The sequence below is a fragment of the Cnephaeus nilssonii genome (genome assembly GCF_951640355.1).
Source record: "Cnephaeus nilssonii genome assembly, chromosome: 19".
Taxonomy (NCBI): Eukaryota; Metazoa; Chordata; class Mammalia; order Chiroptera; family Vespertilionidae; genus Cnephaeus; species Cnephaeus nilssonii.
In genome coordinates, this window is record NC_137090.1 from 24,410,767 (window position 1) to 24,433,765 (window position 22,999).

Below are 22,999 nucleotides of genomic sequence, written 5' to 3' on the forward strand. Positions count from 1 at the left end.
CCTACTGTATTTTAACACTGCACATAAACCACTCACAGGATAATTTATTCCTTCTATTACATGGCCTGGCTAGAGAAGCAGGTCTGTCAGGGAAGTGGGGAAGGTATGGGAGGTCAGGCTTGTCAGAAGTTTCAATTTGATATGAGAGATAAGGAGAGCAGATACTAAGTGCCCAGGAAGAGGAAATATGTGGCAAAAGCATTGTCCAAGGAAATAAACCACAAAACCTCTGCAAAGGAATGATTAAAGGCGAGGAAAGGAACCAGTTGCCTGCCATGTAGGGCTCAGGGCCTGTAGAGAAATGAGCAGAAAAGGAAGGGGTGGAGCAGAGATGCTGAAGAAATAACTGTTATGTTAAAATTTTTAATTTTGGGGCTTGGCCCGTGTGGCTCAGTAGTTGAACATTGACGCATGAACCAAGAAGTCCTGGTTCTCTCTCTAAAAATTAATGAAAAAAATATCCTTTGGTGAGGATTAACAAAAAATAATTTAAAAACATTTTTTTGCTTTCACTATTGAGGTTGCATTGCTATTTTAAAAATCATGATCCCCCCGCCCCCTTTAAACTATAACAACACCCGAGGGACTCCCCAGTTCTGAGCAGTCTCAGCCTTCTCATCTGGAGGATTATGCCACCTCATGGACTGCGGCTATGAGCTTGAGGATCGGGGTACTTAAATTCAGTCCTCAGCTTGAGTTGTCTAGGCCCTTTCTTCTTTCTGAGCATTTAGGAGCAGAAAGGTTGCCCAACCCCTTCCCCCTTCACCGAGACTCAGGATGGCCCTTCTGTTCACAGCTCATGGTAGGGAAGGAGGGAAGAGGCAGGTGTGCAAGCAGGCAGGAAGGGCCAGCTCAGAGAGGGTCACCCTAACTGCTGGGTAATGTTACATACCCTGTTATTAACACATCCTGCTGTAAAGGGATTTCTTTACCATGAACACCAACTTAAAAGCAATGTCCTACATTACCAATAGGATCAGTCCTGGCCATCAGTTGGTTCACCGGAGTCTTCGGAGGACATAGATGAATTTTTAACACCAGACAATGAATATTTTTATTCCCCAACTGCTCAAGAAAACTTAGCTCTAGAGGTAAGAATTTACAGTTCAGAGTAAGGCACATTTTCCGCTTTCTCCATCGCCTTATTCCTTAAAAAAAAATTTTTTTTTTATTGATTTCAGAGAGGAAGGGAGAGGGAGAGAGAGCTAGAAACATCAATGATGAGAGAATATCATTGATTGGCTATCTCCTGCATGCCCCCTACTGGGGAGCAAGCCCATAACCCAGGCATGTGCCCTTGACCAGGAATCGAACTGTGATCTGTCGGTTCATAGGTCGAGGCTCAACCACTAAGCCATGCCAGTGGGTGCCTTATTCCTTTTAAATTATTTCTATTGAGGAAAAATAGCTTACATATAAAAGTATATAATGTCAACTTAATCAGTATTTTCATGCACTTTGAGACAAATCTGAAAAATAAGACTTGAGAATGGAAGGACAAATGTATTTTCTCCCAAATGCATGGTCCCTGCATTTATTTATACAACACAATGTACTTTTTTCAAAGCACTTTTCTTTATCTTACCTAATTCACATATTCTTTCTGGGGGCAGAAAAAGGATCTGCTATTATTTTTCTGTGTAAAGAAGAACTGGTGATCATAGATGTGGGGAATTAGCCCTGGCCTACTGGGCTTTTGTGGTGGGAGAGCCAGAATTAGAGCAAGTGTCCCTCAGTGAATGTGAATCTGTCCAGCACTCTAGGTTTTCTCGGAATCTAGCTTTAGCAAGAACCTATTTGTACAGAGTATCCTATATAATAATCTTATATAATAAAGAGGGAATATGAAAATTGACCATCACTCAGTCACAAAGATGGCGGTGCCATAGCCACAAGATGGCGGCTTCCAGTCCCCTCAGTCCTGCCGGAGTCCCCCAGTCCTTTTAGCCCTGGCCACAAAGAGGGGCAAGCAGGCGCCCGCAGAGAGCAGACAGCAGGGCCTGTGGTGGCGTTGAGCAGGCAGGTCGACAGAGAGCAGAGAATCACGGGGAACGGGCCTAAGCTGTCAGTAGGACATCCCCTGAGGGCTCCCAGATTGGAGAGGATGCAGGTCGGGCTGAGGCCCCCCCCCATGCATGAAGTCTGTGCACCGGGCCTCTAGTTTTCTTTTATAAAATGAAACTTACTGGATTTACTTACATAATTTCTACCCCACCTCCTCACTAATCTGCCACCCTTGTTGGATCTTTTACCAGAATGGAAGGTGGGGTAGAGGAAAGGGAAGATCATCTATGTCAGTTACAACATTTGACTGACAAGAGTTCAGTGATGCATCAAAAAGCATTACTTCGACTTGTCTGTGCTTCTGAAAACTCAGAGCAGTTTCTATTATTGATCCTTTAAACGTTCTTGATTTTACTGTGAGCAGGCTGGGACATTATGAAGATCTTTTTTAAAAAAAAATATATATATTTTTATTGATTTCAGAGAAGAAGGGAGAGAGAGAGAGAAACATCAGTGATGAGAGAGAATCATTGATCGGCTGCCTCTTGCATGCCCCCTACTGGGGATCGAGCCCACAACCCAGGCATGTGCCCTTGACCGGAATCGAACCTGGGACCCTTCAGTCCACAGGCTGATGCTCTATCCACTGAGCCAAACCAGCTGGGGCTGAAAATCTTTAATAAAAAGATATAATATATATGTATATATACAGAGTATATACATATATAAAAAGTATAACATAGAAAAAGTACACAGATCTTAAGTGTTTAGCTCATGAACTTTCACAAAGTGAATACATACATGTAACCAGCACCCAGGTCAAGAAACAGAACATTACTGGTTCCAGAAAAGACCCACTTTGTGCCTCCTCCCCTTCAAAGGAACCAGTGTTCTGACTTATTATCCCACTGAGTAGCTTTGCAGTCTGGGCCATTTTTCCAGCTCTTTGGCTCTTCTGATAAAGCTCCCAGGAATCAGAACATCTTTGTTGGAAAGTTGGGGTGAGGAGTGTATAATGATGAAGGGAAAGTCACATTACAGTGGAAGGTGGGGGGAGGCCTTGTTGAGGAGGAACATATAGTACAAATAAGTACTTAGTGTCTGCAAAGCAGGCTTATTTTCCTATGAAATACGCAGGAATCTTATGAAACCATTTTCAAGGTTTAAGGACATCTGGAAATTCTCTCTCAACCCTTTGATGATATGTCTGCCTCCACTGAGCCTCGTTTCTTTCTTTTGTAGACCTCAAGTCCCATAGAAGAGGACTTCGAAGGAATAAAAGATGCATTTGCTCAAAGTCAAGTCTCTGGTAATGGCCTTTAGGGCAGATTCCTTGGAGAATCACTTGCCTTCACTTTATTTCGAAACACGGATGTTTGGAGTTGGAGCGGTCCTTAGAGATAATGTCTCCAGGCCTTTCATTTTACCAATTAGAAAACCTAGGCTCAGAGATGTCCCTTCATTAGAATGAATCTCTTGCCCCTCACCTGCCTCAAGACATCCATGTTATCTATACCTCCCCTTGAGTTCTTATGGCATGTGTTGAAGTTGTTTCTTTTTTTACTCTAGTCTTTCACTAGATTTAAGGCTTCTTCATGGCACATATTAGGTGTTCAGTTATCTTTAATGAGCTGACCTGAAGGATTTGCCCAGCCCACAGAGCTAGTTATTGACACAACCAAAACTAGAACTTGGTTTCTATGTCCTTCTCCACTTCAAAACGCAGAGTTTCACCGTCATTTTCCTTTGCTTGCTTGGCATCTTAGCAAAAAGTTAATAACAGCCAGTAGTGCAGAGTCAGCAGCATAACATCCTCCCCTTGGGAGGGCTTCGGTTCTATATAGCTTAGCAGCTGCTTTCTGTTACATGGCAAGTTAACCTTGGATCAGCAGCCGGGTGTGGCACAAGACAAGATATAAGTGAATCACTGATTCCGATACAGACATTTAAAAATTGTATACTTTTGTATGCTCTTTTAAGGTATGTAACCATCTGTTTTAAAACCAGAGTTATCCACCTACCAAGCTATATAGCTGTCCACAGTCATGTCTCAACACTCTGCCACCAACCAGGCAGGGCGGGCTTGGGCTGTGAACTCCTCTTCCTACTGCTGCACACTCCAGCTTCCATCTCTAACCTGATCCAGCCCTGGAAATCATTTGGTCTGGTCCTGCCAGGGCAATTTCAGGCGGACTAGAAATTCAATAAATCTAGGAGCCTTTTTCATAGCAACATAAATTTATATTAAGTGAATGATGTTATAAATATCCAAATAGCCTTTGGCAGAAAAAAGGTTCCCCACCCTGTTTTATTTTTTTATTATTTTTTTTTTCTTAAATATATATTTTATTGATTTTTTACAGAGAGGAAGGGAGAAGAATAGAGAGTTAGAAACATCTATCAGCTGCCTCCTGCACACCTCCTACGGGGGATGTGCCCGCAACCAAGGTACATGCCCTTGACCGGAATCGAACCTGGAACCTTTCAGTCCTCAGGCCAGTGCTCTATCCACTGAGCCAAACCAGTTAGGGCTCCCCACCCTGTTTTAGATGAACAGTTAAATTCTCAGGATAATAAGTATTAAAAGTCCACAGACCTAGGTCTTGGGCCACCTACTTCCTTTTGAGGAGCCTCTATCCATGATCACTTTCTGGGTGAGCCTGGCCGGCACATGGCCACTTCACTTATGTTTGGAAGAGGGTCGAGTGGAATAGAGAAGTTTGGGGCAGACAGGTCAGAAAACCTGGGCTAGTTCCATCCAAACATCTGCAGTACACGAAGAAGCCTCTGATGTCTACTGTTTCATTCTTTCAGCCCTTTCTTCCCCCTTTTCTGCTAGGACTCTGATATATACCCTCTCCACACCAGGCGATGAAACAAGGGTAACAATTGGACACATGCTGGCTTCCAAGCCCACGTCTGCCACTGATTCTTTTTCTTTCTGTATGACCTTGGGCAAGTCACTTCACCCGAGGTTCCACTGTCCCCTTGTATGAAGTAAAGGAGATGGTCAGACTCTAAAGTCTCTAAATCCCCCTCCTGCTCTAAGTTGTGCTTATTAGGAATTCATTTATGCTTCCTCGTATTTGAAAGAGGGTCACAGGAAGAACCCCAGTGTGCCTTCACCGATAGGTAGGGTTTCAGAGCTCCTTGGTATCTGCTTAAGGTGGCGTTGTTCTTGTGGGCCTCCCCATTGCCCACCAGACTACCTGGACCTAAGGAATGGCAGGGGGATCATGAGCATTTGCCAGCAGGGCAGGCTGCTCTGCCCCCTTTCTCAGTAAGCCACAGCAGTACAGTGGTGGGAAGGACAATGGACACTGGCCCTGTCTGCCCAGAGGTCTGCACAGTATCTCTGAGCATCCGGGAGAACAGAAGACAGTTGAATTAGTTCTTTAGTACTCAAGACCCCAGCCCTACTCCTTAAGTGGTTTTTGATGGCCAAGAGGCACAGCACTCTGGGAATGCTCAGCGAATGGTCTTTTCTATTTGGGCTCTTTAGTGAACAAACAGTTCTTGGTTTCAACGCCCCCTGGTATCTGTTGACAGGAACCAGATCAGTTTGCCTTCCTGAAAAGACAAAACAACATTTGTCTCCAAAAATAACTGTGTGGTTATGACTGGAAGGCCAGTAAATGGCTTGCTTGTATTCTGAGTGTCCGAGTTCTCCCCTCTGAGCAAGAAAAACAAACTTTCGGAGCAAAAACCCCTTCTGCGGCACTCAATCCAAACCCAATTAGGAAGCACTTCTGTTTATCCAGATTATTTCTCATCTGAACAAGACCAAGGGAAAGGGAAGGGAATGAAAATAATAATCCGGGTTGGCAAAAATTAAGTAAAAAAACCCCGCATTTTCTGTATTCTTTCAGGTGAAAGAAAGGTCCAAATGAGAAAAAGCTTTGGAAAGGATGCTGAGGTTTTGACCAGGTCTCAATTCCAAACTATACAAAGGTATGTGATATTATTTTATTCACAGTCTCAGACTCATAGAAGTAAAGTTAATTGGTGATAACTCCCCATATTTATATATTCTCATCTTAAAATGTACTAGCCCCATCTTCTAAAAATTCGCTCTGGCAGATGAGCTTTGTTAGGACTTGTTCAGAATGTGAGCGGCCATGAAAGACAGTCATTATCTGGATTCAGATCCTGGCTGGTTTCTGTCCGTGTGACCTTGGTCAGGTTTCTCAAGCCCTCTCTTCTATTTCCCTGTTTGTAAAATAGAAATAAGAATCTTGACTGAGAATGTTGACATAGGGACTAAAAGTAATAATATAACTCCTGGTCATTTATCCCAGAGAAATGAAGACTTAAGCCCCCCAAAATACACACATGAAAATTATAGCTACTTTTTTTTGTTTCCAAAAACTGGAAACCCAGATTTTATCTAACAAGGGAACGATTTAATAGGCTGTGATACACCATACTATGGAATTCTCTTCAGCAATAAGAAAGAATGAACAATGCCCTGGTTGGTGTGGCTCAGTTGGTTGGGCGTCATACTGTGCACTGAAAGGTTGCTGGTTCAATTCCCAGTCAAGGCACATGCCTGGGTTGAGGACTTGATCCCTAGTAGGGGACATGTAGGCGGCAGCTGATCAATGTTCTGCTCTCACATCAATACCTCTCTCTTAAAAAAAAAAAAAAAAAAAAAAGAACATTTATTTTTAAGTATTTTGTTTCTTGTATATGCCCTGACTGGGGATCAAACCTACAACCTGGGTGTAGCGAGACAATGCTCTAGCTAACTGAGCTACCCGGCCAGGAAAAAGAATGAACTATTGATACATGTGACAACTTGGATAAATCTCCAGAGAATTCTGCTGAGTGGAAAAATCAGTCCCCAAAAGTTATTTTTATTTTTATTTTTATTTTTTAGAGCATAGTTCAAACTTTAATTCAGTGATTATACATTTCATTTCACTGCTGAAAAACAACAACAACCTGAGTTCTTTTTTTTTTTAATTTTTTTTTATTGAGGTATTATATGTGTACATATCTTACCATTACCCCCCCCACCCCACACCCACACATGCCCTCACCCCCCAGAGTTTTGCGTCCATTATTTATGCTTATATGCATGCATACAAGTCCTTCGTTTGATTTCTTATCTACCCCCCCTCTCCCTAACTTTCCCCCTGTAATTTGAAAGTCTGTTTGTTGCTTTAATGTCTCTGTAACTATCTTTTTGTTCATCAGTTTATAATGTTCTTTATTATCCATAAATGAGTGAGATCATGTGGTATTTTTCTTTCATTGACTGGCTTATTTCACTTAGTATAATATTCTCCAATTCCATCCAGGTTGCTGCAAATGATGAGAATTCCTTCTTTTTTATGGCAGCATAGTATTCCATTGTGTAGATGTACCACAGTTTTCTGATCCAGTCATCTGCTGACGGGCACCTAGGCTGTTTCCAAATCTTAGCTATTGTAAATTGTGCTGCTATGAACATGGGGGTGCATATATCCTTTCTGATTGGTGTTTCTAGTTTCTTTGGATATATTCCCAGGAGTGGGATTACTGGGTCAAATGGGAGTTCCATTTTCAGTTTTTTGAGGAAACTCCATACTGTTCTCCACAGTGGCTGCACCAGTCTGCATTCCCACCAGCAGTGCACGAGGGTTCCTTTTTCTCCGCATCCTCGCCAACATTTGTCGTTTGTTGATTTGTTGATGATAGCCATTCTGACAGGTGTGAGATGGTACCTCATTGTTGTTTTGATTTGCATTTCTCGGATAATAAGTGACTTTGAGCATGTTTTCATGTGTCTCTTGGCCTTCCTTCTGTCTTCTTTTGAAAATATTCTGTTTAGGTCCGTTGCCCATTTTTTTATTGGATCATTTATCTTCCTTTTATGAAGTTGCATAAGCTGCCTGTAGATGTTGGAGATTAAACCTTTATCAGTGCTAGCAATTGCAAATATGTTCTCCCATGCAGTGGGCTTTCTTGTTGTTTTGTTGATGGTTTCTTTTGCTGTAAAAAAGCTTTTTATTTTGATGTAGTCCCATTTGTTAATTTTCTCTTTAGCTTCCATTGCCCTAGGGGCAGTGTCAGTGAAAAAGTTCTTTTGGCATATGTCTGAGATTTTGTTGCCTGTGGATTCCTCTAGTATTTTTATGGTTTCCCGTCTTATGTTTAAGTCCTGTATCCATTTTGAGTTTATTTTTGTGTATGGTGTAAGTTGGTGATCTAGTTTCATTTTTTTGCATGTGTGTGTCCAATTTTCCCAACACCATTTATTGAAGAGACTGTCTTGATTCCATTGTATGTTCATGCCTCCTTTGTCAAATATTAATTGAGCATAGTGGTTTGGGTCGATATCTGGATTCTCTATTCTGTTCCATCGATCTATATGTCTGTTCTTGTGCCAGTACCAGGCAGTTTTGAGAACAGTGGCTTTTTAATACAGCTTGAAATCTGGTATGGAGATCCCTCCTACTTTATTCTTCTTTCTAAGGATTGCTGCGGCTATTCGGGGTCTTTTTTTATTCCAGATGAATTTTTGGAGAGTTCTTTCTAGGTCTGTGAAATATGCTGTTGGTATTTTGATGGGGAGTGCATTGAATCTGTAGATTGCTTTGGGTAGTATGGACATTTTAATGATGTTGATTCTACCAATCCATGAACATGGTATGTTCTTCCATCTGTTTACGTCTTCCTCTATCTCTTTTTTCAGTGTCCTGTAGTTTTCCGCGTATAGGTCTTTTACCTCCTTAGTTAAGTTTATTCCTAGATATCTTAATTTTTTTGGTGCGATGGTAAATGGGATTCCTTTTTTAGTCTCTCTTTCTTTAAGTTCACTATTGGTGTATAGAAATGCCATAGATTTCTTGGCGTTAATTTTGTATCCCGCTACATTGCCGAATTCATTTATTAAGTCTATTAGTTTTTTGATGGAATCTTTTGGGTTTTTTACGTACAATATCATGTCATCTGCAAATAAGGACAGCTTCACTTCTTCTTTTCCAATTTGGATGCCTCTTATTTCTTCTTCTTGCCTAATTGCGGTAGCTAATACTTCCAGTACTATGTCAAACAGGAGTGGTGAGAGTGGGCATCCCTGTCTTGTTCCTGTTCTTAGGGGAAATGGTTTTAGTTTTTGCCCATTGAGTATGATGTTTGCTATGGGTTTATCATATATAGCTTTTATTATGTTGAGGTATGATCCTTCTATTCCCACCTTGTTGAGAGTTTTTATCAAGAAAGGGTGTTGGATTTTGTCAAATGCTTTTTCTGCATCTATTGATATGACTATGTGGTTTTTATCTCTCAATTTGTTTATGTGATGTATCACATTTATTGATTTGCGGATATTGTACCATCCTTGCATTCCTGGGATAAATCCTACTTGGTCATGATGTATGATCTTTCTGATGTATTGCTGGAGCCGATTTGCTAGGATTTTGTTGAGAATTTTGGCATCTATGTTCATGAGGGATATTGGTCTGTAATTCTCTTTCATTGTGTTGTCTTTATCTGGTTTTGGTATTAGGGTGATGCTAGCTTCATAGAAGGAGCCTGGAAGTGTTCCTTCCTCTTGAATTTTTTGGAATAGTCTGAGGAGGATAGGTTTTAGTTCTTCCTTGAAAGTTTGGTAAAACTCTCCTGTGAAGCCGTCTGGCCCCGGGCTTTTGTTTGCCGGAAGCTTTTTGATGACTGCTTCAATTTCTTCCATAGTTACTGGCCTGTTGAGCTGTTTAGATTCTTCCTGATTGAGTTTTGGAAGGTTGTATTTGTCTAGGAATATGTCCATTTCCTCCAGGTTGTCCAGTTTGTTGGAATAGAGTTGTTCGTAGTATTTTGTAACAATCCTTTGTATTTCGTCAGGGTCTGTTGTTATTTCACCTCTTTCATTTCTGATTTTGTTTATTTGGGTCCTCTCTCTTTGCTTCTTGGTGAGCCTGGCTAGAGGTCCATCAATCTTGTTTATCTTTTCAAAGAACCAGCTCTTGGTTTTGTTGATCTTTTGTATTGTTTCTTTGGTCTCTATGTCGTTTATCTCCGCTCTGATCTTTATTATTTCTTTCCTTCTGCTTACACTGGGCTTTTCTTGTTGCGCTCTCTCTAACTCTTTGAGTTGTTTGGTTAGGTAATTTATTACCATTGTTTCTTGTTTTTTGCAGTAGGCTTGTAGAGCTATGAACTTCCCTCTCAGGACTGCTTTCGCTGTGTCCCATAGATTTTGGATTGTTGTGTTTTCATTGTCATTTGTTGCCATGATGTTTTTTATTTCTTCCTTGATGTCTTTGGTAACCCAGTCATGGTTTAATAGCATGCTGTTTAGTCTCCATGTGTTTGGTTTCTTTGGGTTGTTTTTATTGTAGTTGATTTCCAGTTTTATGCCACTGTGATCTGAGAAGAAGCTTGATATGATTTCTATCTTCTTGCATTTGGAGAGACTTTGCCTATGTCCTAACATATGGTCTATCTTTGAAAATGTCCCATGTGCACTTGAGAAGAATGTATATTCTGTGGCTTTGGGGTGAAATGTTCTGAAGATGTCGATTAATTCCATCTGGTCTAGTGAGTCATTTAGGATTGATGTTTCTTTGCTGATTTTTTGTTTAGAGGATTTGTCCAATGGTGATAGTGGGGTATTGAAGTCTCCTACTATAATTGTATTGCTGTCAATCTCTCCTTTGATATCTTCCAGGAGTTTTTTAATGTATCTTGGTGCTCCTGTGTTGGGTGCATATATGTTTACCAGAGTTATTTCTTCTTGTTGGATTTCTCCTTTTAGTATTATGAAGTGGCCTTCATTATCTCTTGTTATGTTCTTCACTTTGAGATCTAATTTGTCAGATATAAGTATTGCTACCCCAGCTTTTTTTTCATTTCCATTCGCCTGGAAAACCTTTTTCCATCCCTTTACTCTCAGTCTGTATGCGTCCTTTTTTTTGAGGTGGGTTTCCTGTAGACAGCAGATATATGGGTTTTGTTTTCTTATCCAATCTGTTACCCTGTGTCTTTTGATTGGGGCATTCAATCCATTTACATTTAAAGTTATTATTGATAGGTACTTATTTGTCACCATTTTTATTCTATACCCCTGTGTTCCTTCTTTGCTTCCTATTTCTTTCTTTCTTTTTTTTTTTTTACAGCAGACCCTTTAGCATTTCTTTCATTGCTGGTTTGGTGGTGATAAACTCCCTTAGCCCTTTTTTGTCTGTGAAGCTCCTGATTTCACCTTCAATTTTGATTGATAGCCTTGCTGGGTACAGTATTCTTGGATTGAGACCCTTCCTTTGCATGACTTTGTATATTTCATTCCATTCCCTTCTGGCTTGATGAGTTTCTGTTGAGAAATCAGTTGCTAGTCTGATGGGGGTTCCTTTGTATGTAACTGTCTGTCTCTCTCTGGCCGCTTTTAAGATTCTTACTTTGTCGTTGGTGTTTGCCAACTTAATTATAATGTGCCTTGGCGTCGGTCTTTTGGGGTTCATTTTGCTTGGAACTCTGTGAGCTTCTTGGATTTGTGTGGGTTTTTTCTTCCCTATATCAAGGAAGTTTTCTGTTATTATTTCTTCTAACAGGTTTTCTATTCCTTGCTCCGTTTCCTTTCCTTCTGGTACCCCTATTATCCTTATGTTGTTTTGTTTTGTGTTGTCCCGAAGTTCCCTTAGGCTCTCCTCATGCTTTCTAATTTTTGTTTCTAGAAGCTGTTGTAATTGGGTACTTTTTTCCATCTTGTCTTCTAGCTCACTTATGCGGTCCTCTGCTTCTTCTAGTCTACTCTTGATGCTTTCTATTGAGTTCTTTACAGCAGCGATGTCATTTTTCATTTCTTCTTGGTTCTTCTTCATTTCCTCTTGGTTCTTACTCATATTGTCGAATTTGTCTTCCATCCTTTTCAGCCACCTTATGACCATTTCTCTGAATTCTTTCTCTGATAGGTTGTTTGCCTCTAGTTCGTTTACTTCCTTTTCTGGTGATGCCTGCTTCTCTTTCCTGGGGCGGGGCTAATTCTTTGTTTCCCCATGGTCTCTCTTCTCCGGATGTCTGGTTATATAGTTCTCTCTCTCCGGCGTTGATTTAAAGGTACAAAATACAACACAACCAGGCACAACACACAAGGCACTAAACAGAATTGTATTCACGATATTAATAACCTCCAATAAAGGTAACCACCAGAGAAAGACAAATTAGGGAATAGGAGTGGAAGAGGGAGAGTAAAAAGAAAGAACAAAAAAAAAAGAGTGTGAATCTGAACTTGGGAGAAGAGCAGAAAGAAAAAAGAAAAGAAAAATGAGTAAGAGAGGCAAGAACAATACTAAGAGAGAAAAGGGGAACAAACTATATATATGGGGAGTAGACTCCACTAGAACAACCACTAATCCCAGCAAATTCCAGCAGACGAGCCTGGAGATTAATACAAACTGCAACAGCAACTAATATCAAGTGAGGCAAGGGAAAACAAAAGTAATAAAAAAAAACAAAAACAAAGCAAACAATAGAACCAACCAAACAAACAAAAAGTATAATCAAAACAATCTGATAAAAAAGCATAAAAATTCAATCTAATCAACATTCAAGCAAACAACAACAAAAGGCCAGAGAGAAAAATAATTTTTTTAAGGGGAAAGGTTAGGAGGAGAGTGATGGCAAAATGTTAGCATTGAGATAGGGTAAGGGAAAGATGCAAATAGAATGTAGGACACTAATCCCAAAATAAAAGAAAGAGAAAATCTAATGACATTTAAAAAAAATAAAAAAATAAAAAAGTAAAATGATAGCAATAATAATGCTGATTGAAAATAAAAATGTAATAATTAAAAAGGTGAAAATCGAGGAAAAAGAAAAAAAATTTTTTTCTTAAGTAAAAGATGCAAAAAATGAAGATAAAAAAATAGAAAAAATTGAAAAAAGAATTAAAAATTAAAAAATAGGAAGACTAAAATGTGCAGTAGCGGCTGTCATTCACTTCCTCTTTTATTCTGTTTGGTATGCCTGTTTCCCAGTCTGGGCGGTATTTCAGTTCAGCTTCGTTCCTCTGCTCCTCCGTGTTGTAAGCCAATCCTGCTTTTTAAGCCGGCCGTGTCTTAATTTCTCGTATTTATTTTTGATTACACCAGAGACAATTAGCGTTTCAGCCCCTGGGTGGCAGTGTTTCTGAATTGACTTCTGGGCCTCTCTAGCTTTTTTTTTTTTTTTCCCCTCTATGGCACTCACTACCGGTTTGTGGAGGTGTGTGCCTCACAGCTGCCTCTCCGATGGTCACACCTAGCTCTGTTCCCAGGTTCCGAAAAAAACAACTTCCCCTGCAGTCTTTCAGGGTTTTTCTACCTGGGCTTTCCTATGCGTTGGGCTTAGTAAGCAGAGTCGGCAAGAGCCCAAGTGTGCGGACAGTGGGTCTGTGCGCCAGACTAAGGAGCCCGCACTCCTTTGAAAATTCTTAGTCTGATCCTCCTCGTCAGATTAAAATGAGTTGATTTTAAGAGGTCACTTCAGTTAGCAACTCGGATGACCCCCTTCCACATTCAGGGATCACGGCAGCTCCAACTGCCGCCGATTTTTCTAGGCACAGACCTCCCGGTTCCCGCCGGTCCCGCGGCTCGCGCGCTTCCCTCCCACCGCGGGGATTAGAAACCACACCTTATTTCAGGCGAAATCTGACCTTTCCGTGGTTCAGTGAAGGGTTCCTTTGAATCCGAATGTTTGCACCGATAGGGGACCGGTGTTCTGGTGCTCGCAGCTGTTCAGTGTTTGCAGTTGTCGCGGAAAGTCAGGTTTCCAATAAAATCCTCCTTTCCTTGCAAGATGGCGAGGCGCCCGGTGAGCCCACAGCTCCGGGAGGGAACCCAGCCCCTGTCAATGCTGTCTCTATGTGGTCTCCACTTATGTCCTTGGTTATCAGGGTTCTCTCCAACTAGTCTTCAATTGATTTTTCAGGAAGTTTTTCTGTATTTTAGTTGTAATTCCAGTTTGGTCCTGGGAGAGTGTCAGTGTAGCTTCCACTTAATCCGCTGCCATCTTGGAATCCCCCCAAAAGTTATTTATATGATTTCACTTATACAACATTTTTGAAATTATAAAATCTACCTAATAAAAGAGTAACATGCTAATTGACTGTACCTTTGCAATGCCCACCAGCCAATCAGGAGTGAGTATGCAAATTAGCCCAACAAAGATGGTGGGTTAATTTGCATATGCAGGCACCGGGGGCGGGGTGCTCCCCGGCCACTCCGGGCCTCTGGGCAGTGTGGGGAGGCAGAAAGGGGGCTCCGGGCCAGAGCGGAAAGGTGGCTCTGGCTAGAGCGAAGGCGGTGCCAGCAGCCAGGGGAAGGAAGGCCCATTATTGCACGAATCTTTGTGCATCGGGCTTCTAGTCATAGAAATAAAAAACAAATGAATTGTTTCCAGGAGTTAAGGAGGAGGTGGGTAGTGGGAGGGAAGTAGGCATGGCTATAAAAGGGCAACATTGGTGGTGGAAATGCCTCTGTCTTGATTATATTGGTGTCCATTTCTTGGTTGTGATATTGTTCTATAGATTTGCAAGATGTTTCCATTGAGGGAAACTGGGTAAAGTGTATTTCTTAAAACTGCATGTGAATATAGTTATCTCAAAAGAAAGTTTAATTAAAAAACGAATAGATGTAAAGGGTCTAATACAATAACATTCACTTTACCTTCCCCCTCTCTGAGCCTTAGTTTCCTTATCCTCTCTAATAAAATGGTAATATGCAAGTTAACCATCACTCCGCTACATAAGCAACGCCCACCAGCCAAGCCACGCCCACCAGCCAATCAGGGCGAGTATGCAAATTAACCCCAATCCAAGATGGCTACAGCCACAGAGAGCAAGGTTTCCCAGGTAACAGAGGAAGCCAAGCTTTCCATAGCCAATGCAGGCCTAAGCCTCCACTCAAGCTACAAAGTTTCAATTGTAGAAGGTAAACAAATTGAAACAAATGGCGGCAGAATGGAGCTTGAGAGAGCAGGCCAGGGTTGCTGGCGGCCACAGGGGAAGCAAAGCTTTCTGCACACCCTGGCCGGGCCCACCCGCTTAAGGCAACAAAGTTTCAATTGTAGAAGGTGAATTAACTGCCACAGAAATGGCTGCCGGAGCCCCAGGCTTGGCTCCGCTCCAGGCTACAAAGTTTCAATTGTAGAAGGAAAATAAATTCCAGATACCAGGGCCTCCCCTTGGGTTGCCAGGGGGCGTGGCCGGCCTGCAAACCACCACAGGCCCCTCGCTCAGGCCGCCCCACACCCCAAGGGAACCCCCACCCTTATCTGTGACACCCTTCAGGGCAAACCAGCTGGCCCCCACCCATGCACCAGGCCTCTATCCTATCTAATAAAAGAGTAATCTGCAGATTGATCATCACTGCAACACACAATATAGCTGCCCCCATGTGGTCAAAGATCCTGCCCCCATGTGGACACAAGATGGCCACCACAAGATGGCCAGCAGGAGAGGGCAGTTGGGAGGCACTTGGCCTGCAAGGGAGGGCAGTTGTGAGGGACCAGGCCTGCAAGGGAGGGCAGTTGGAGGTGATCAACCCTGCAGGAGAGGGCAGTTAGGGGTGACCAGGCTGGCAGAGGAGGGAAGTTGGGGGCAAACAGGCTGGCAGGGGAGCAGTTAAGCATCAACCAGGCTGGCAGCAGAGTGGTTAGGGGGTGATCAGGCTGGCAGGCAGAAGCGGTTAGGGGCAATCAGGAAGGCAGGCAGGCAAGCAGTTGGGAGCCAGCAGTCCTGGATTGTGAGAGGGATGTCCGACTGCCCGTTTAGGCCCGATCCTAAACGGGCAGTCGGACATCCCTCGAGGGGTCCCATATTGGAGAGGGTACAGGCTGGGCTGAGGGACAACCCCCTGCCGTGCACGAATTTCGTGCACCGGGTTTCTAGTCTATAATAAGTATAGCTAGTATTTCCTATGCAGCCACCATATGCAGGTACTCTGTTTTGTCAAATTTAATTCATAGAACAACCCTCTGAGGTACACACTGTTAATCTCCATTTTGCCAGTAAGGAAAGCAAAGTTCAGAGAGTTTAAGTATTTTGTCTAAAGTTGAACAGTTAGTGAGGGGCTATTTCAGTCAAAAGAAGCTAGATTATGCCACATTACAATCCCCAGGTTTTAGTGGCTTAAAACAATGCAAGTTTATCTTTTACTCATGCTTCTTGTCCATTATGGGACAGCCAGGAGTGTGCTGTGCTGTGTTACCTTCTATCAGAGATGCAAGCCTAGGATAGGGTCCATCCTGTGCATCCTTAATTGATGAGTAGGCAAAGAGGGGTCAGTGAATTGTGCACTGTCCTTTAAAGTTTCTTGCCAAGAGTTACACCCATCACTTTCACTGGTTAAAACAGGTCATGTGGCCATTTATGCAAATTAGGAGGGCCCAAAAGTGCTGGCCTACTGTGTGCTTGGAAGGAGAACAAATATTTTAGTGAACAGAATTAATAAAGTCACAACTCAAAATCAAAGTCTGTGCTCTTTTCTTTTTACCATTGGCCCCACAGGATTGTTGCAAAGATTAAAAATGTGAAAACATGGAAGGATTTAGGTGGGTCCTGGCTTATAGTTTGTGTTCAACAAGTATTGAAATTGCATCCTAAATACTGGTTCAAGTAGAAACAGGTCCAGTTTGTCTTCAGTATACCTTTCTGGCCACTCTGTGCCTGGAAGCTGTCTCACATGGTCAGGCCCATGACTGTGCCCCTTGCTCCAGCCTCCATCTCCAGCAAAGTTCCTGTGCTCCATTGGTTTCCTCTGGAACTTGCTCACTGTCATATAACATCATCATCTGCTTTCAGATGGGCTGACCCTTAGAGAATATTTATTCAGTCTCTAAGAGGAACCCGAGGCATGGAGCAGGGCAGAGGAAACCGAGGCATGGAGCAGGGCCCAGACTTGCCTGAGAACATGTGGCTAGTTGGTAGCAGAGCCAGGACCAGAGCCCACACTTTCCACTTCTGAGCCTAGTGCCCTTCCTGCCGCTTCTCACACTGGTCCCTTGTACCAACTTAGTGCACTCAGCTGACAGGCCATTCACATAATTTTCTCACTTTCTCTCTTACAGTCCTGAAGGTGAACAAGAGGAGACGTTAAAGGAGTCACCCAAGGAACTAAAAGAGAAAGACATGTATGGCCACCAAAGGGCTGCCTAAGGATACTGTGTAAAGTTTTGATTTTAGGGAAATAGTATTTCCTTGTTTGTAAGAATTTACATTCTTCTCATTTTTTGTGAGCCTGTTTCTTCTTTCACCAAGAAGATGTGATCTAAATTACTAGCATCTTGCAATCAAGGAAATACAGTGATGATAACAACAACTGTATGTTTCTGCTTGAGGTATAACCTATTTATGTAAATGGATTAAATCTGGTTCCCATGCAAATATACTTTCATCTATGGACATAATTTACTTTTAGTTGCTGAGATATATTTAAAGTTAGTATTGCTTTGTAAGTATTCTCTAATATTCTCTTTAAGATATATATAAGACTAGAGGCCCGGTGCATGAAAATTCATGCACTGGAGGGCGGTTCCTCAGCTCAGCCCCTCTCACAGTCCAGGAGCCCTCAGGGGCGGAAGGCGACCCAGTGATCAGGGGAAGGCGACGCCCCATCACACCTCTGCTACTGCCACTGCCGGCAGTGCAAGTCTCGGCTGGCCCTGGTTACCTGAGCCTTGGGTGGCCCTGAGTGGCTGGGCAGCTGCCATCCAAGGCTTGCCTGCACCTCGGGCCAGCCCTGGGTGGCTGGGGGACTGAGGGGATTGGGGACTCTGGAGGCAGGCATGTGGAGCGGCCAGGCCCGTCTAGGGGCGGGCCCAACCTTGCTGCGCGCCTGCCGCCCCAGCAGGGCTGAGGGGACTGGGTGCTGCCATCTTGTGGCTGTGGGCGCCGCCATCTTTGAGGGTGGGGCAGAAAATTAGCACATTCCCTCCTTATTGGCTGTGGGTGCCACCATCTTTGCGACAGAGTGAGGGTCAATTAGCATATTTCCTCTTTATTAGATAGGATATTCGAAGGTATTCTCTAATTCTGGCCTGTTGCCAAATAAAGATTTTTGTCAAGAGCATCCTTAACCAGTTAACTACCATGTGTCCAAAACTGAAACCATCCCCACATGCCACAATATTTTGAATTTAATAAAAAAAAATCAATTTGCAATGAATATTATAAAAATAAATATACTGCCCTAACTGGTTTGGCTCAGTGGATAGAGCGTTGGCCTGCAGACTAAAGGGTCCCAGGTTCGATTCCAGTCAAGGGCATGTACTTTGGTTTCGGGCACATCCCCAGTAGGGGGTGTGCAGGAGGCAGCTAATTGATGTTTCTCTCTCGTCGATGTTTCTAACTCTCTATCCCTCTCCATTCCGCTCTGTAAAAAATCAATAAAATATATATATTTTTTAAATAAAAATATACTACTCACAATTCGGGTGTTCTTGAATATTTACAGTTGAAAATTCTCACCAAAAAATGATTTTAAAGTTGGTCAAGGCTGCCACATAGGGAAAACATTTTTTTTTATAGACACGAATGGCGTGTGGGGAAGGTCTGCCGCTTGCTTATGGTGTAGAATGGGTTAAAAAGTACCTCTCAGGAATATGTTGTTGGATTTTTCCAAACATCTCCCAATTATTGTGTGCTTTTAATTCTTTAGATCACTGACAGACATCCAAGACCTGTCTAGTATCTCCTATGAACAAGATGCTTCTTTTAAGGAAGTCTCATGCAAAACACCCAAAATAAACCATGCACCTACTAGTGTCAGCACTCCACTCAGCCCAGGTAATCACTTAAGGGAGGAGAAGCTTTTGGGAGAGGGAGCGACAGCCCCTGTGCCATTGGCCCTGGGAAGCCAGGCCTTGGGAGCAGGCCTGGAAGGTGCTTTCTCGCAGCGCAGAGGTATTCTTGAGGACCAGAGTTGAAGGGATAACCCCATGGGAGGCCAGGGAGGGGTGGTGCTGGTTGTTATTAAGCAGCTGTAGGAGGTGTTTTTACTGTAGTGGTAGAGTCATGCAAATACAGAGACTGCTCTGTACCCTGAGCACTATTGAATTTAGTACAAATACATTACATTTTCTAGAGTTTGTAACTTCAAACAGTCCCTTGTGCTTAGACATGTATAGTTCTGAGTCCTGCAGCTGTCTATAGCCAGTACTAACATCCTCGTGTCCTAGTTCTCCCTCTATTTTGATGACTAAGTTTGGAGACTGTTTATTTATTTATTTATATTTTTTGTTGTTAATCCTCACTCAAGGATATTTTTTCCATTGATTTTGTTTTTAGTGAGAGTGGAAGGGGTGGAGGGCAAGAGAGAGAGAGAGAGAGAGAGAGAGATTGGTTGCCTCCCACACACACCTGACCCTAGCCAGGAACAAACCTGCAACCCAGGTGCCCTTGACAGGAATCGAACCCATGATCCTTCAGTGCGAGGGCTAATGCTCTCCCACTGAGCTACATCAGCCAGGGCAAGACTGTCATTTTTTATACTTGGAGGAGCTGTGTCTCAGATCAGTGATTATTTCAGTTATTAACATTTTGGAGATTACATGGTATAGGTATAGAGTTGTGTGAGGTTTTCTGTTTTTGTTTTTAAATAATATAAAGGTGTCAGATACTAACTACCCTCTTTTCTACAACAGAGTCAATTTCTTCAAGTAATAGTCACTATACAGACTGCCTTGAAAGCATCACATTTCAGGATAAAACAGGGTCTATCTCGTGCTGGAGCTATCACGAATCCACTTTAACTTTGTCTGATAAATTTACAACTGTCCAGGAGAAAGCAAAGAACCTAGATTCCCTTTTTACTTCCTCTGAAACTCTCCCTTCAAGACAGACTGATCACGTAAGTATGCCAGGTCTGCATTCCACTTCCATGGAGTCAGCCCAAAGGCCTCAGTGGTTCAGATTTCTCCAAATCCATTTTACAAAGAGCAAGAAGCCAGCGGGATCCTTTGCAGCTTCTCTGGGACTCCTCTCTGAGACTGTATTATAAGATAGACCCTGGGTTTTTGTGCCTCCCTCTCTCCAACCCCTGCCACCTAGAGGTAATGTTTGGCAATTTCTCTAGGAGCCAAACTCTGCCATAGCTTATGATGCTGCCTTCACCTGCATTATTTTTCTCTCTAATCATATCCTACCTACTTGAGGTCTGCTTCCTTCTTAAAGTCTCCTCTGTTTAGTTCCCTAAGAGTTTTGATTGATAATCAGTCTTCTCTGAACTCCTGAACGAATAGTCTATAGTGAAAAACACTCGGTTGTATGCCACCTTCTTCTCTCCCTCATATTTTGCATGTGTAGTCTCTTCAAGAAAACAACAAGTTTCTTCCTTGATACTGTGCATTGAGAACCTGTCGTTCTATTCCTTTGCAATGTAACTTTGCCAGTTCTGCCATCACCAGGCCTCCGACATGTGAATGAAACCCTCATGAATTCTCCAAACCATTATCACCCCAATTGGCAGCACGTGGAGCCAGAATTGAGTAATAAAATGGTTATGTTTATTCACTAAAAAACAAAACAAAAAGAACCTGTTGACTCACCATCCTATAGTAGATTGATTATTGTCTTTGGCCCTCAGTGAAAAACCAACTATTACCTTCTTTGGGCATTTGACTCACAAAAGGTCTCAGTCTGAAGTAGGGCAATAAAGAGTTTTATGCTTTCATTCATCAAACTGTTCATTGGGCAGGTTCTAAATACCAGGCACCTTGCCCAGCCCTCTTCAAGGCATCCAAATGTGAATATAAAAGGCATAGTCCCTGCCCTGAAGGAGCTCACCACCTAGTGAGAAAGACTAACACAGGGAGTACTGAGTGCTGCACAGGCACGAGGGGTAAGAAGGCTTCCTGGAGGAGCTGGCATTTGAATGAATTTGACTCAAAAAGCAACTGGTTTCTTCTACCAGTGATACACAGCCTCAGTGTTGGAAATGGGTGAGCTGTGTGGGCCTTTTTAGCTCAATCTATGTGTCAATGACCATATTTATGTCTTACTTACAGAAAAGATCATCTGCATTTACTGGGGCTGGTTCCTCCAGAAGTGCTAAGGTGCCTGACACGTCATCCCATGCCATCCAGAAAAGGAGCCTGTCAAGAGGTACCCTGTTTAATATCAAAACACAAGTTTATAATAGGAAGGCAATTTAAGGGAGCCATAGTCTCATCTTTGATGCTACATTTCATTTTAATAAAAATATTATTTCCCCCCAATTATAAAAGTAAAACACACTCATTATAGAAAACTTGGCGAATAAAGAAGAGCTTAAAAAAGAAACACATTGAATTCTACCACCAGCACTATTTTGGCACATATCTTTACTATATTTTTAGAAATATACAAAAAACCACATTTTTTAGCATAGTTGAGATTATATCTTACATCAGTTCTAGCCAGCTTTTTTTCTTTGATGATATATTTTGAGGATTTCTTCTCTTTAGTAAAAATTATTTGTAAATATGTTTAATGGCTGCATAGTAGTCCATTCTACATATGCTGCTTAACTATGTCCTTATATTGAAGAACTGCAAAAATCTGTATCTGCACCTTGGCTCCTTTCCTTGGGAAAGCTTAGAGGACAGTTCCAAAGCAAAGGTCTGGGTGTGTTAACAGCTCTTAGGCAAGCATGTTGCCTTTGCCACATTAATGTTTTTTTAAAACATATGGAACACTTCACAAATTTGCGTGTCATCCTTGTGCAGGGGCCATGCTAATCTTCTCTGTATCGTTCCAGTTTTATTATTATCACTAGTGGCCCAGTGCACAAATCCGTGCGTGAGTAGCTCACTGCCACTTGCCTCAGCTGGCTGCCCTGCCCACTGCCACTCATGGGTCGCTGCCCTGCCCTCCTGCTGATCAGTCATTACACGTCACGGCGTAATGACCATTTGCATATTACCTCTTTATTATATAGGATTATTATTATCACTAGAAGCCCGATGCACGAAGATTCGTGCAAGAATGGGCCTTCCTTCCTTTGGCTGCTGGCACTGCCTTCCCTCCGGCTAGAGCCGCCTTCTCACCTTCCCATGAGGCCTGGAGCAGCTGGGGCAGGCTGGGGTGGTGTGGAATGCCTGCGTCATCGCCATGGCGCATCCTGCCCCTGGCCGCTCAGTCCCTGTGTATGCAAATTAACCCACCACCTTTGTTGGGTTAATTTACATACTCACTCCTGATTGGCTGGTGGGTGTTGCAAAGGTATGGTCAATTTGCATATTTCTCTTCTGTTAGTGTAGATTTTTAATCCTTGCCGGAGGATATTTTTTCCATTGATTTTTTAGATAGAGTGGAAGGGAGAGGGAGAGACAGAGAGAAACACCAATGTGAGAGAGACACATTGATTGGTTGCCACTCGCATGTCCAGGAGCCTGCAACCAAGGTACGTGCCCTTGACTGGAATCGAACCTGGGACTGTTCAATCCACAGGATGACGCTCTATCCACTGAGCCAAACCGGCTAGGGGCTTATTGTTATTGTTTTTAATTTTTATTGATTCCAGAGAGGAAGCGAGAGGGAGAGAGATAGAAACATCAAGGAGTGAGAATCATTGATTGGCTGCCTCCTGAACACTCCACACTGGGGATCAGGTTTGATGCCCTGACCTCCTGTTCATAGGTCGATGCTCAACTGAGCCACGCTGGCCAGACTATATCGTTCCAGTTTTAGTATATGTGCTGCCGAAGCGAGCATTGCCACATTAATTTTAATGTCTTGCATATTTGGTACAACTCTTAGAATCTCCCTCTGGGGGATAAGGATTTTGTGGATTATGCTGAGAGGGTATGGTTAATGTTATAATTGAGCACTTAGGGGAAGGCCCAAAGTATGATTGCTTCTATGTGCCCTGGCCTCATAATCTATAGAGAAATCCTTCTACTTTGTGTTTTGTTCCTTTTGACTGGTCCAGAGCCTCTCTCTCTATCCCATTATCAGCCCTGTTCTGCACTGTGCTCCCAGCCTCTCAGTAAGAATTTGTACTTCACCTACCCCAAATATCCTTGGGGAGTGAGGGGCACAGATTAAGCAGAACTG

At 42.6% G+C, this 22,999-nt stretch overlaps 1 protein-coding gene across 1 annotated transcript in view; it reads left to right on the plus strand.

Annotated features, from left to right (window-relative positions):
* The window catches only part of TEX14 (testis expressed 14, intercellular bridge forming factor), a gene marked incomplete at its 5' end in the record, with an annotated part of 74,091 nt that overhangs the window by 40,073 nt on the left and 11,019 nt on the right, over window positions 1-22,999 (plus strand). The window contains 7 exons of the mRNA XM_079796794.1: window positions 975-1,091; window positions 3,247-3,313; window positions 5,874-5,955; window positions 17,035-17,097; window positions 18,624-18,751; window positions 19,609-19,814; window positions 20,971-21,067. Coding sequence (XP_079652920.1) covers window positions 975-1,091; window positions 3,247-3,313; window positions 5,874-5,955; window positions 17,035-17,097; window positions 18,624-18,751; window positions 19,609-19,814; window positions 20,971-21,067 — 760 coding nt within the window. The remainder of the gene's footprint in view (window positions 1-974; window positions 1,092-3,246; window positions 3,314-5,873; window positions 5,956-17,034; window positions 17,098-18,623; window positions 18,752-19,608; window positions 19,815-20,970; window positions 21,068-22,999) is intronic.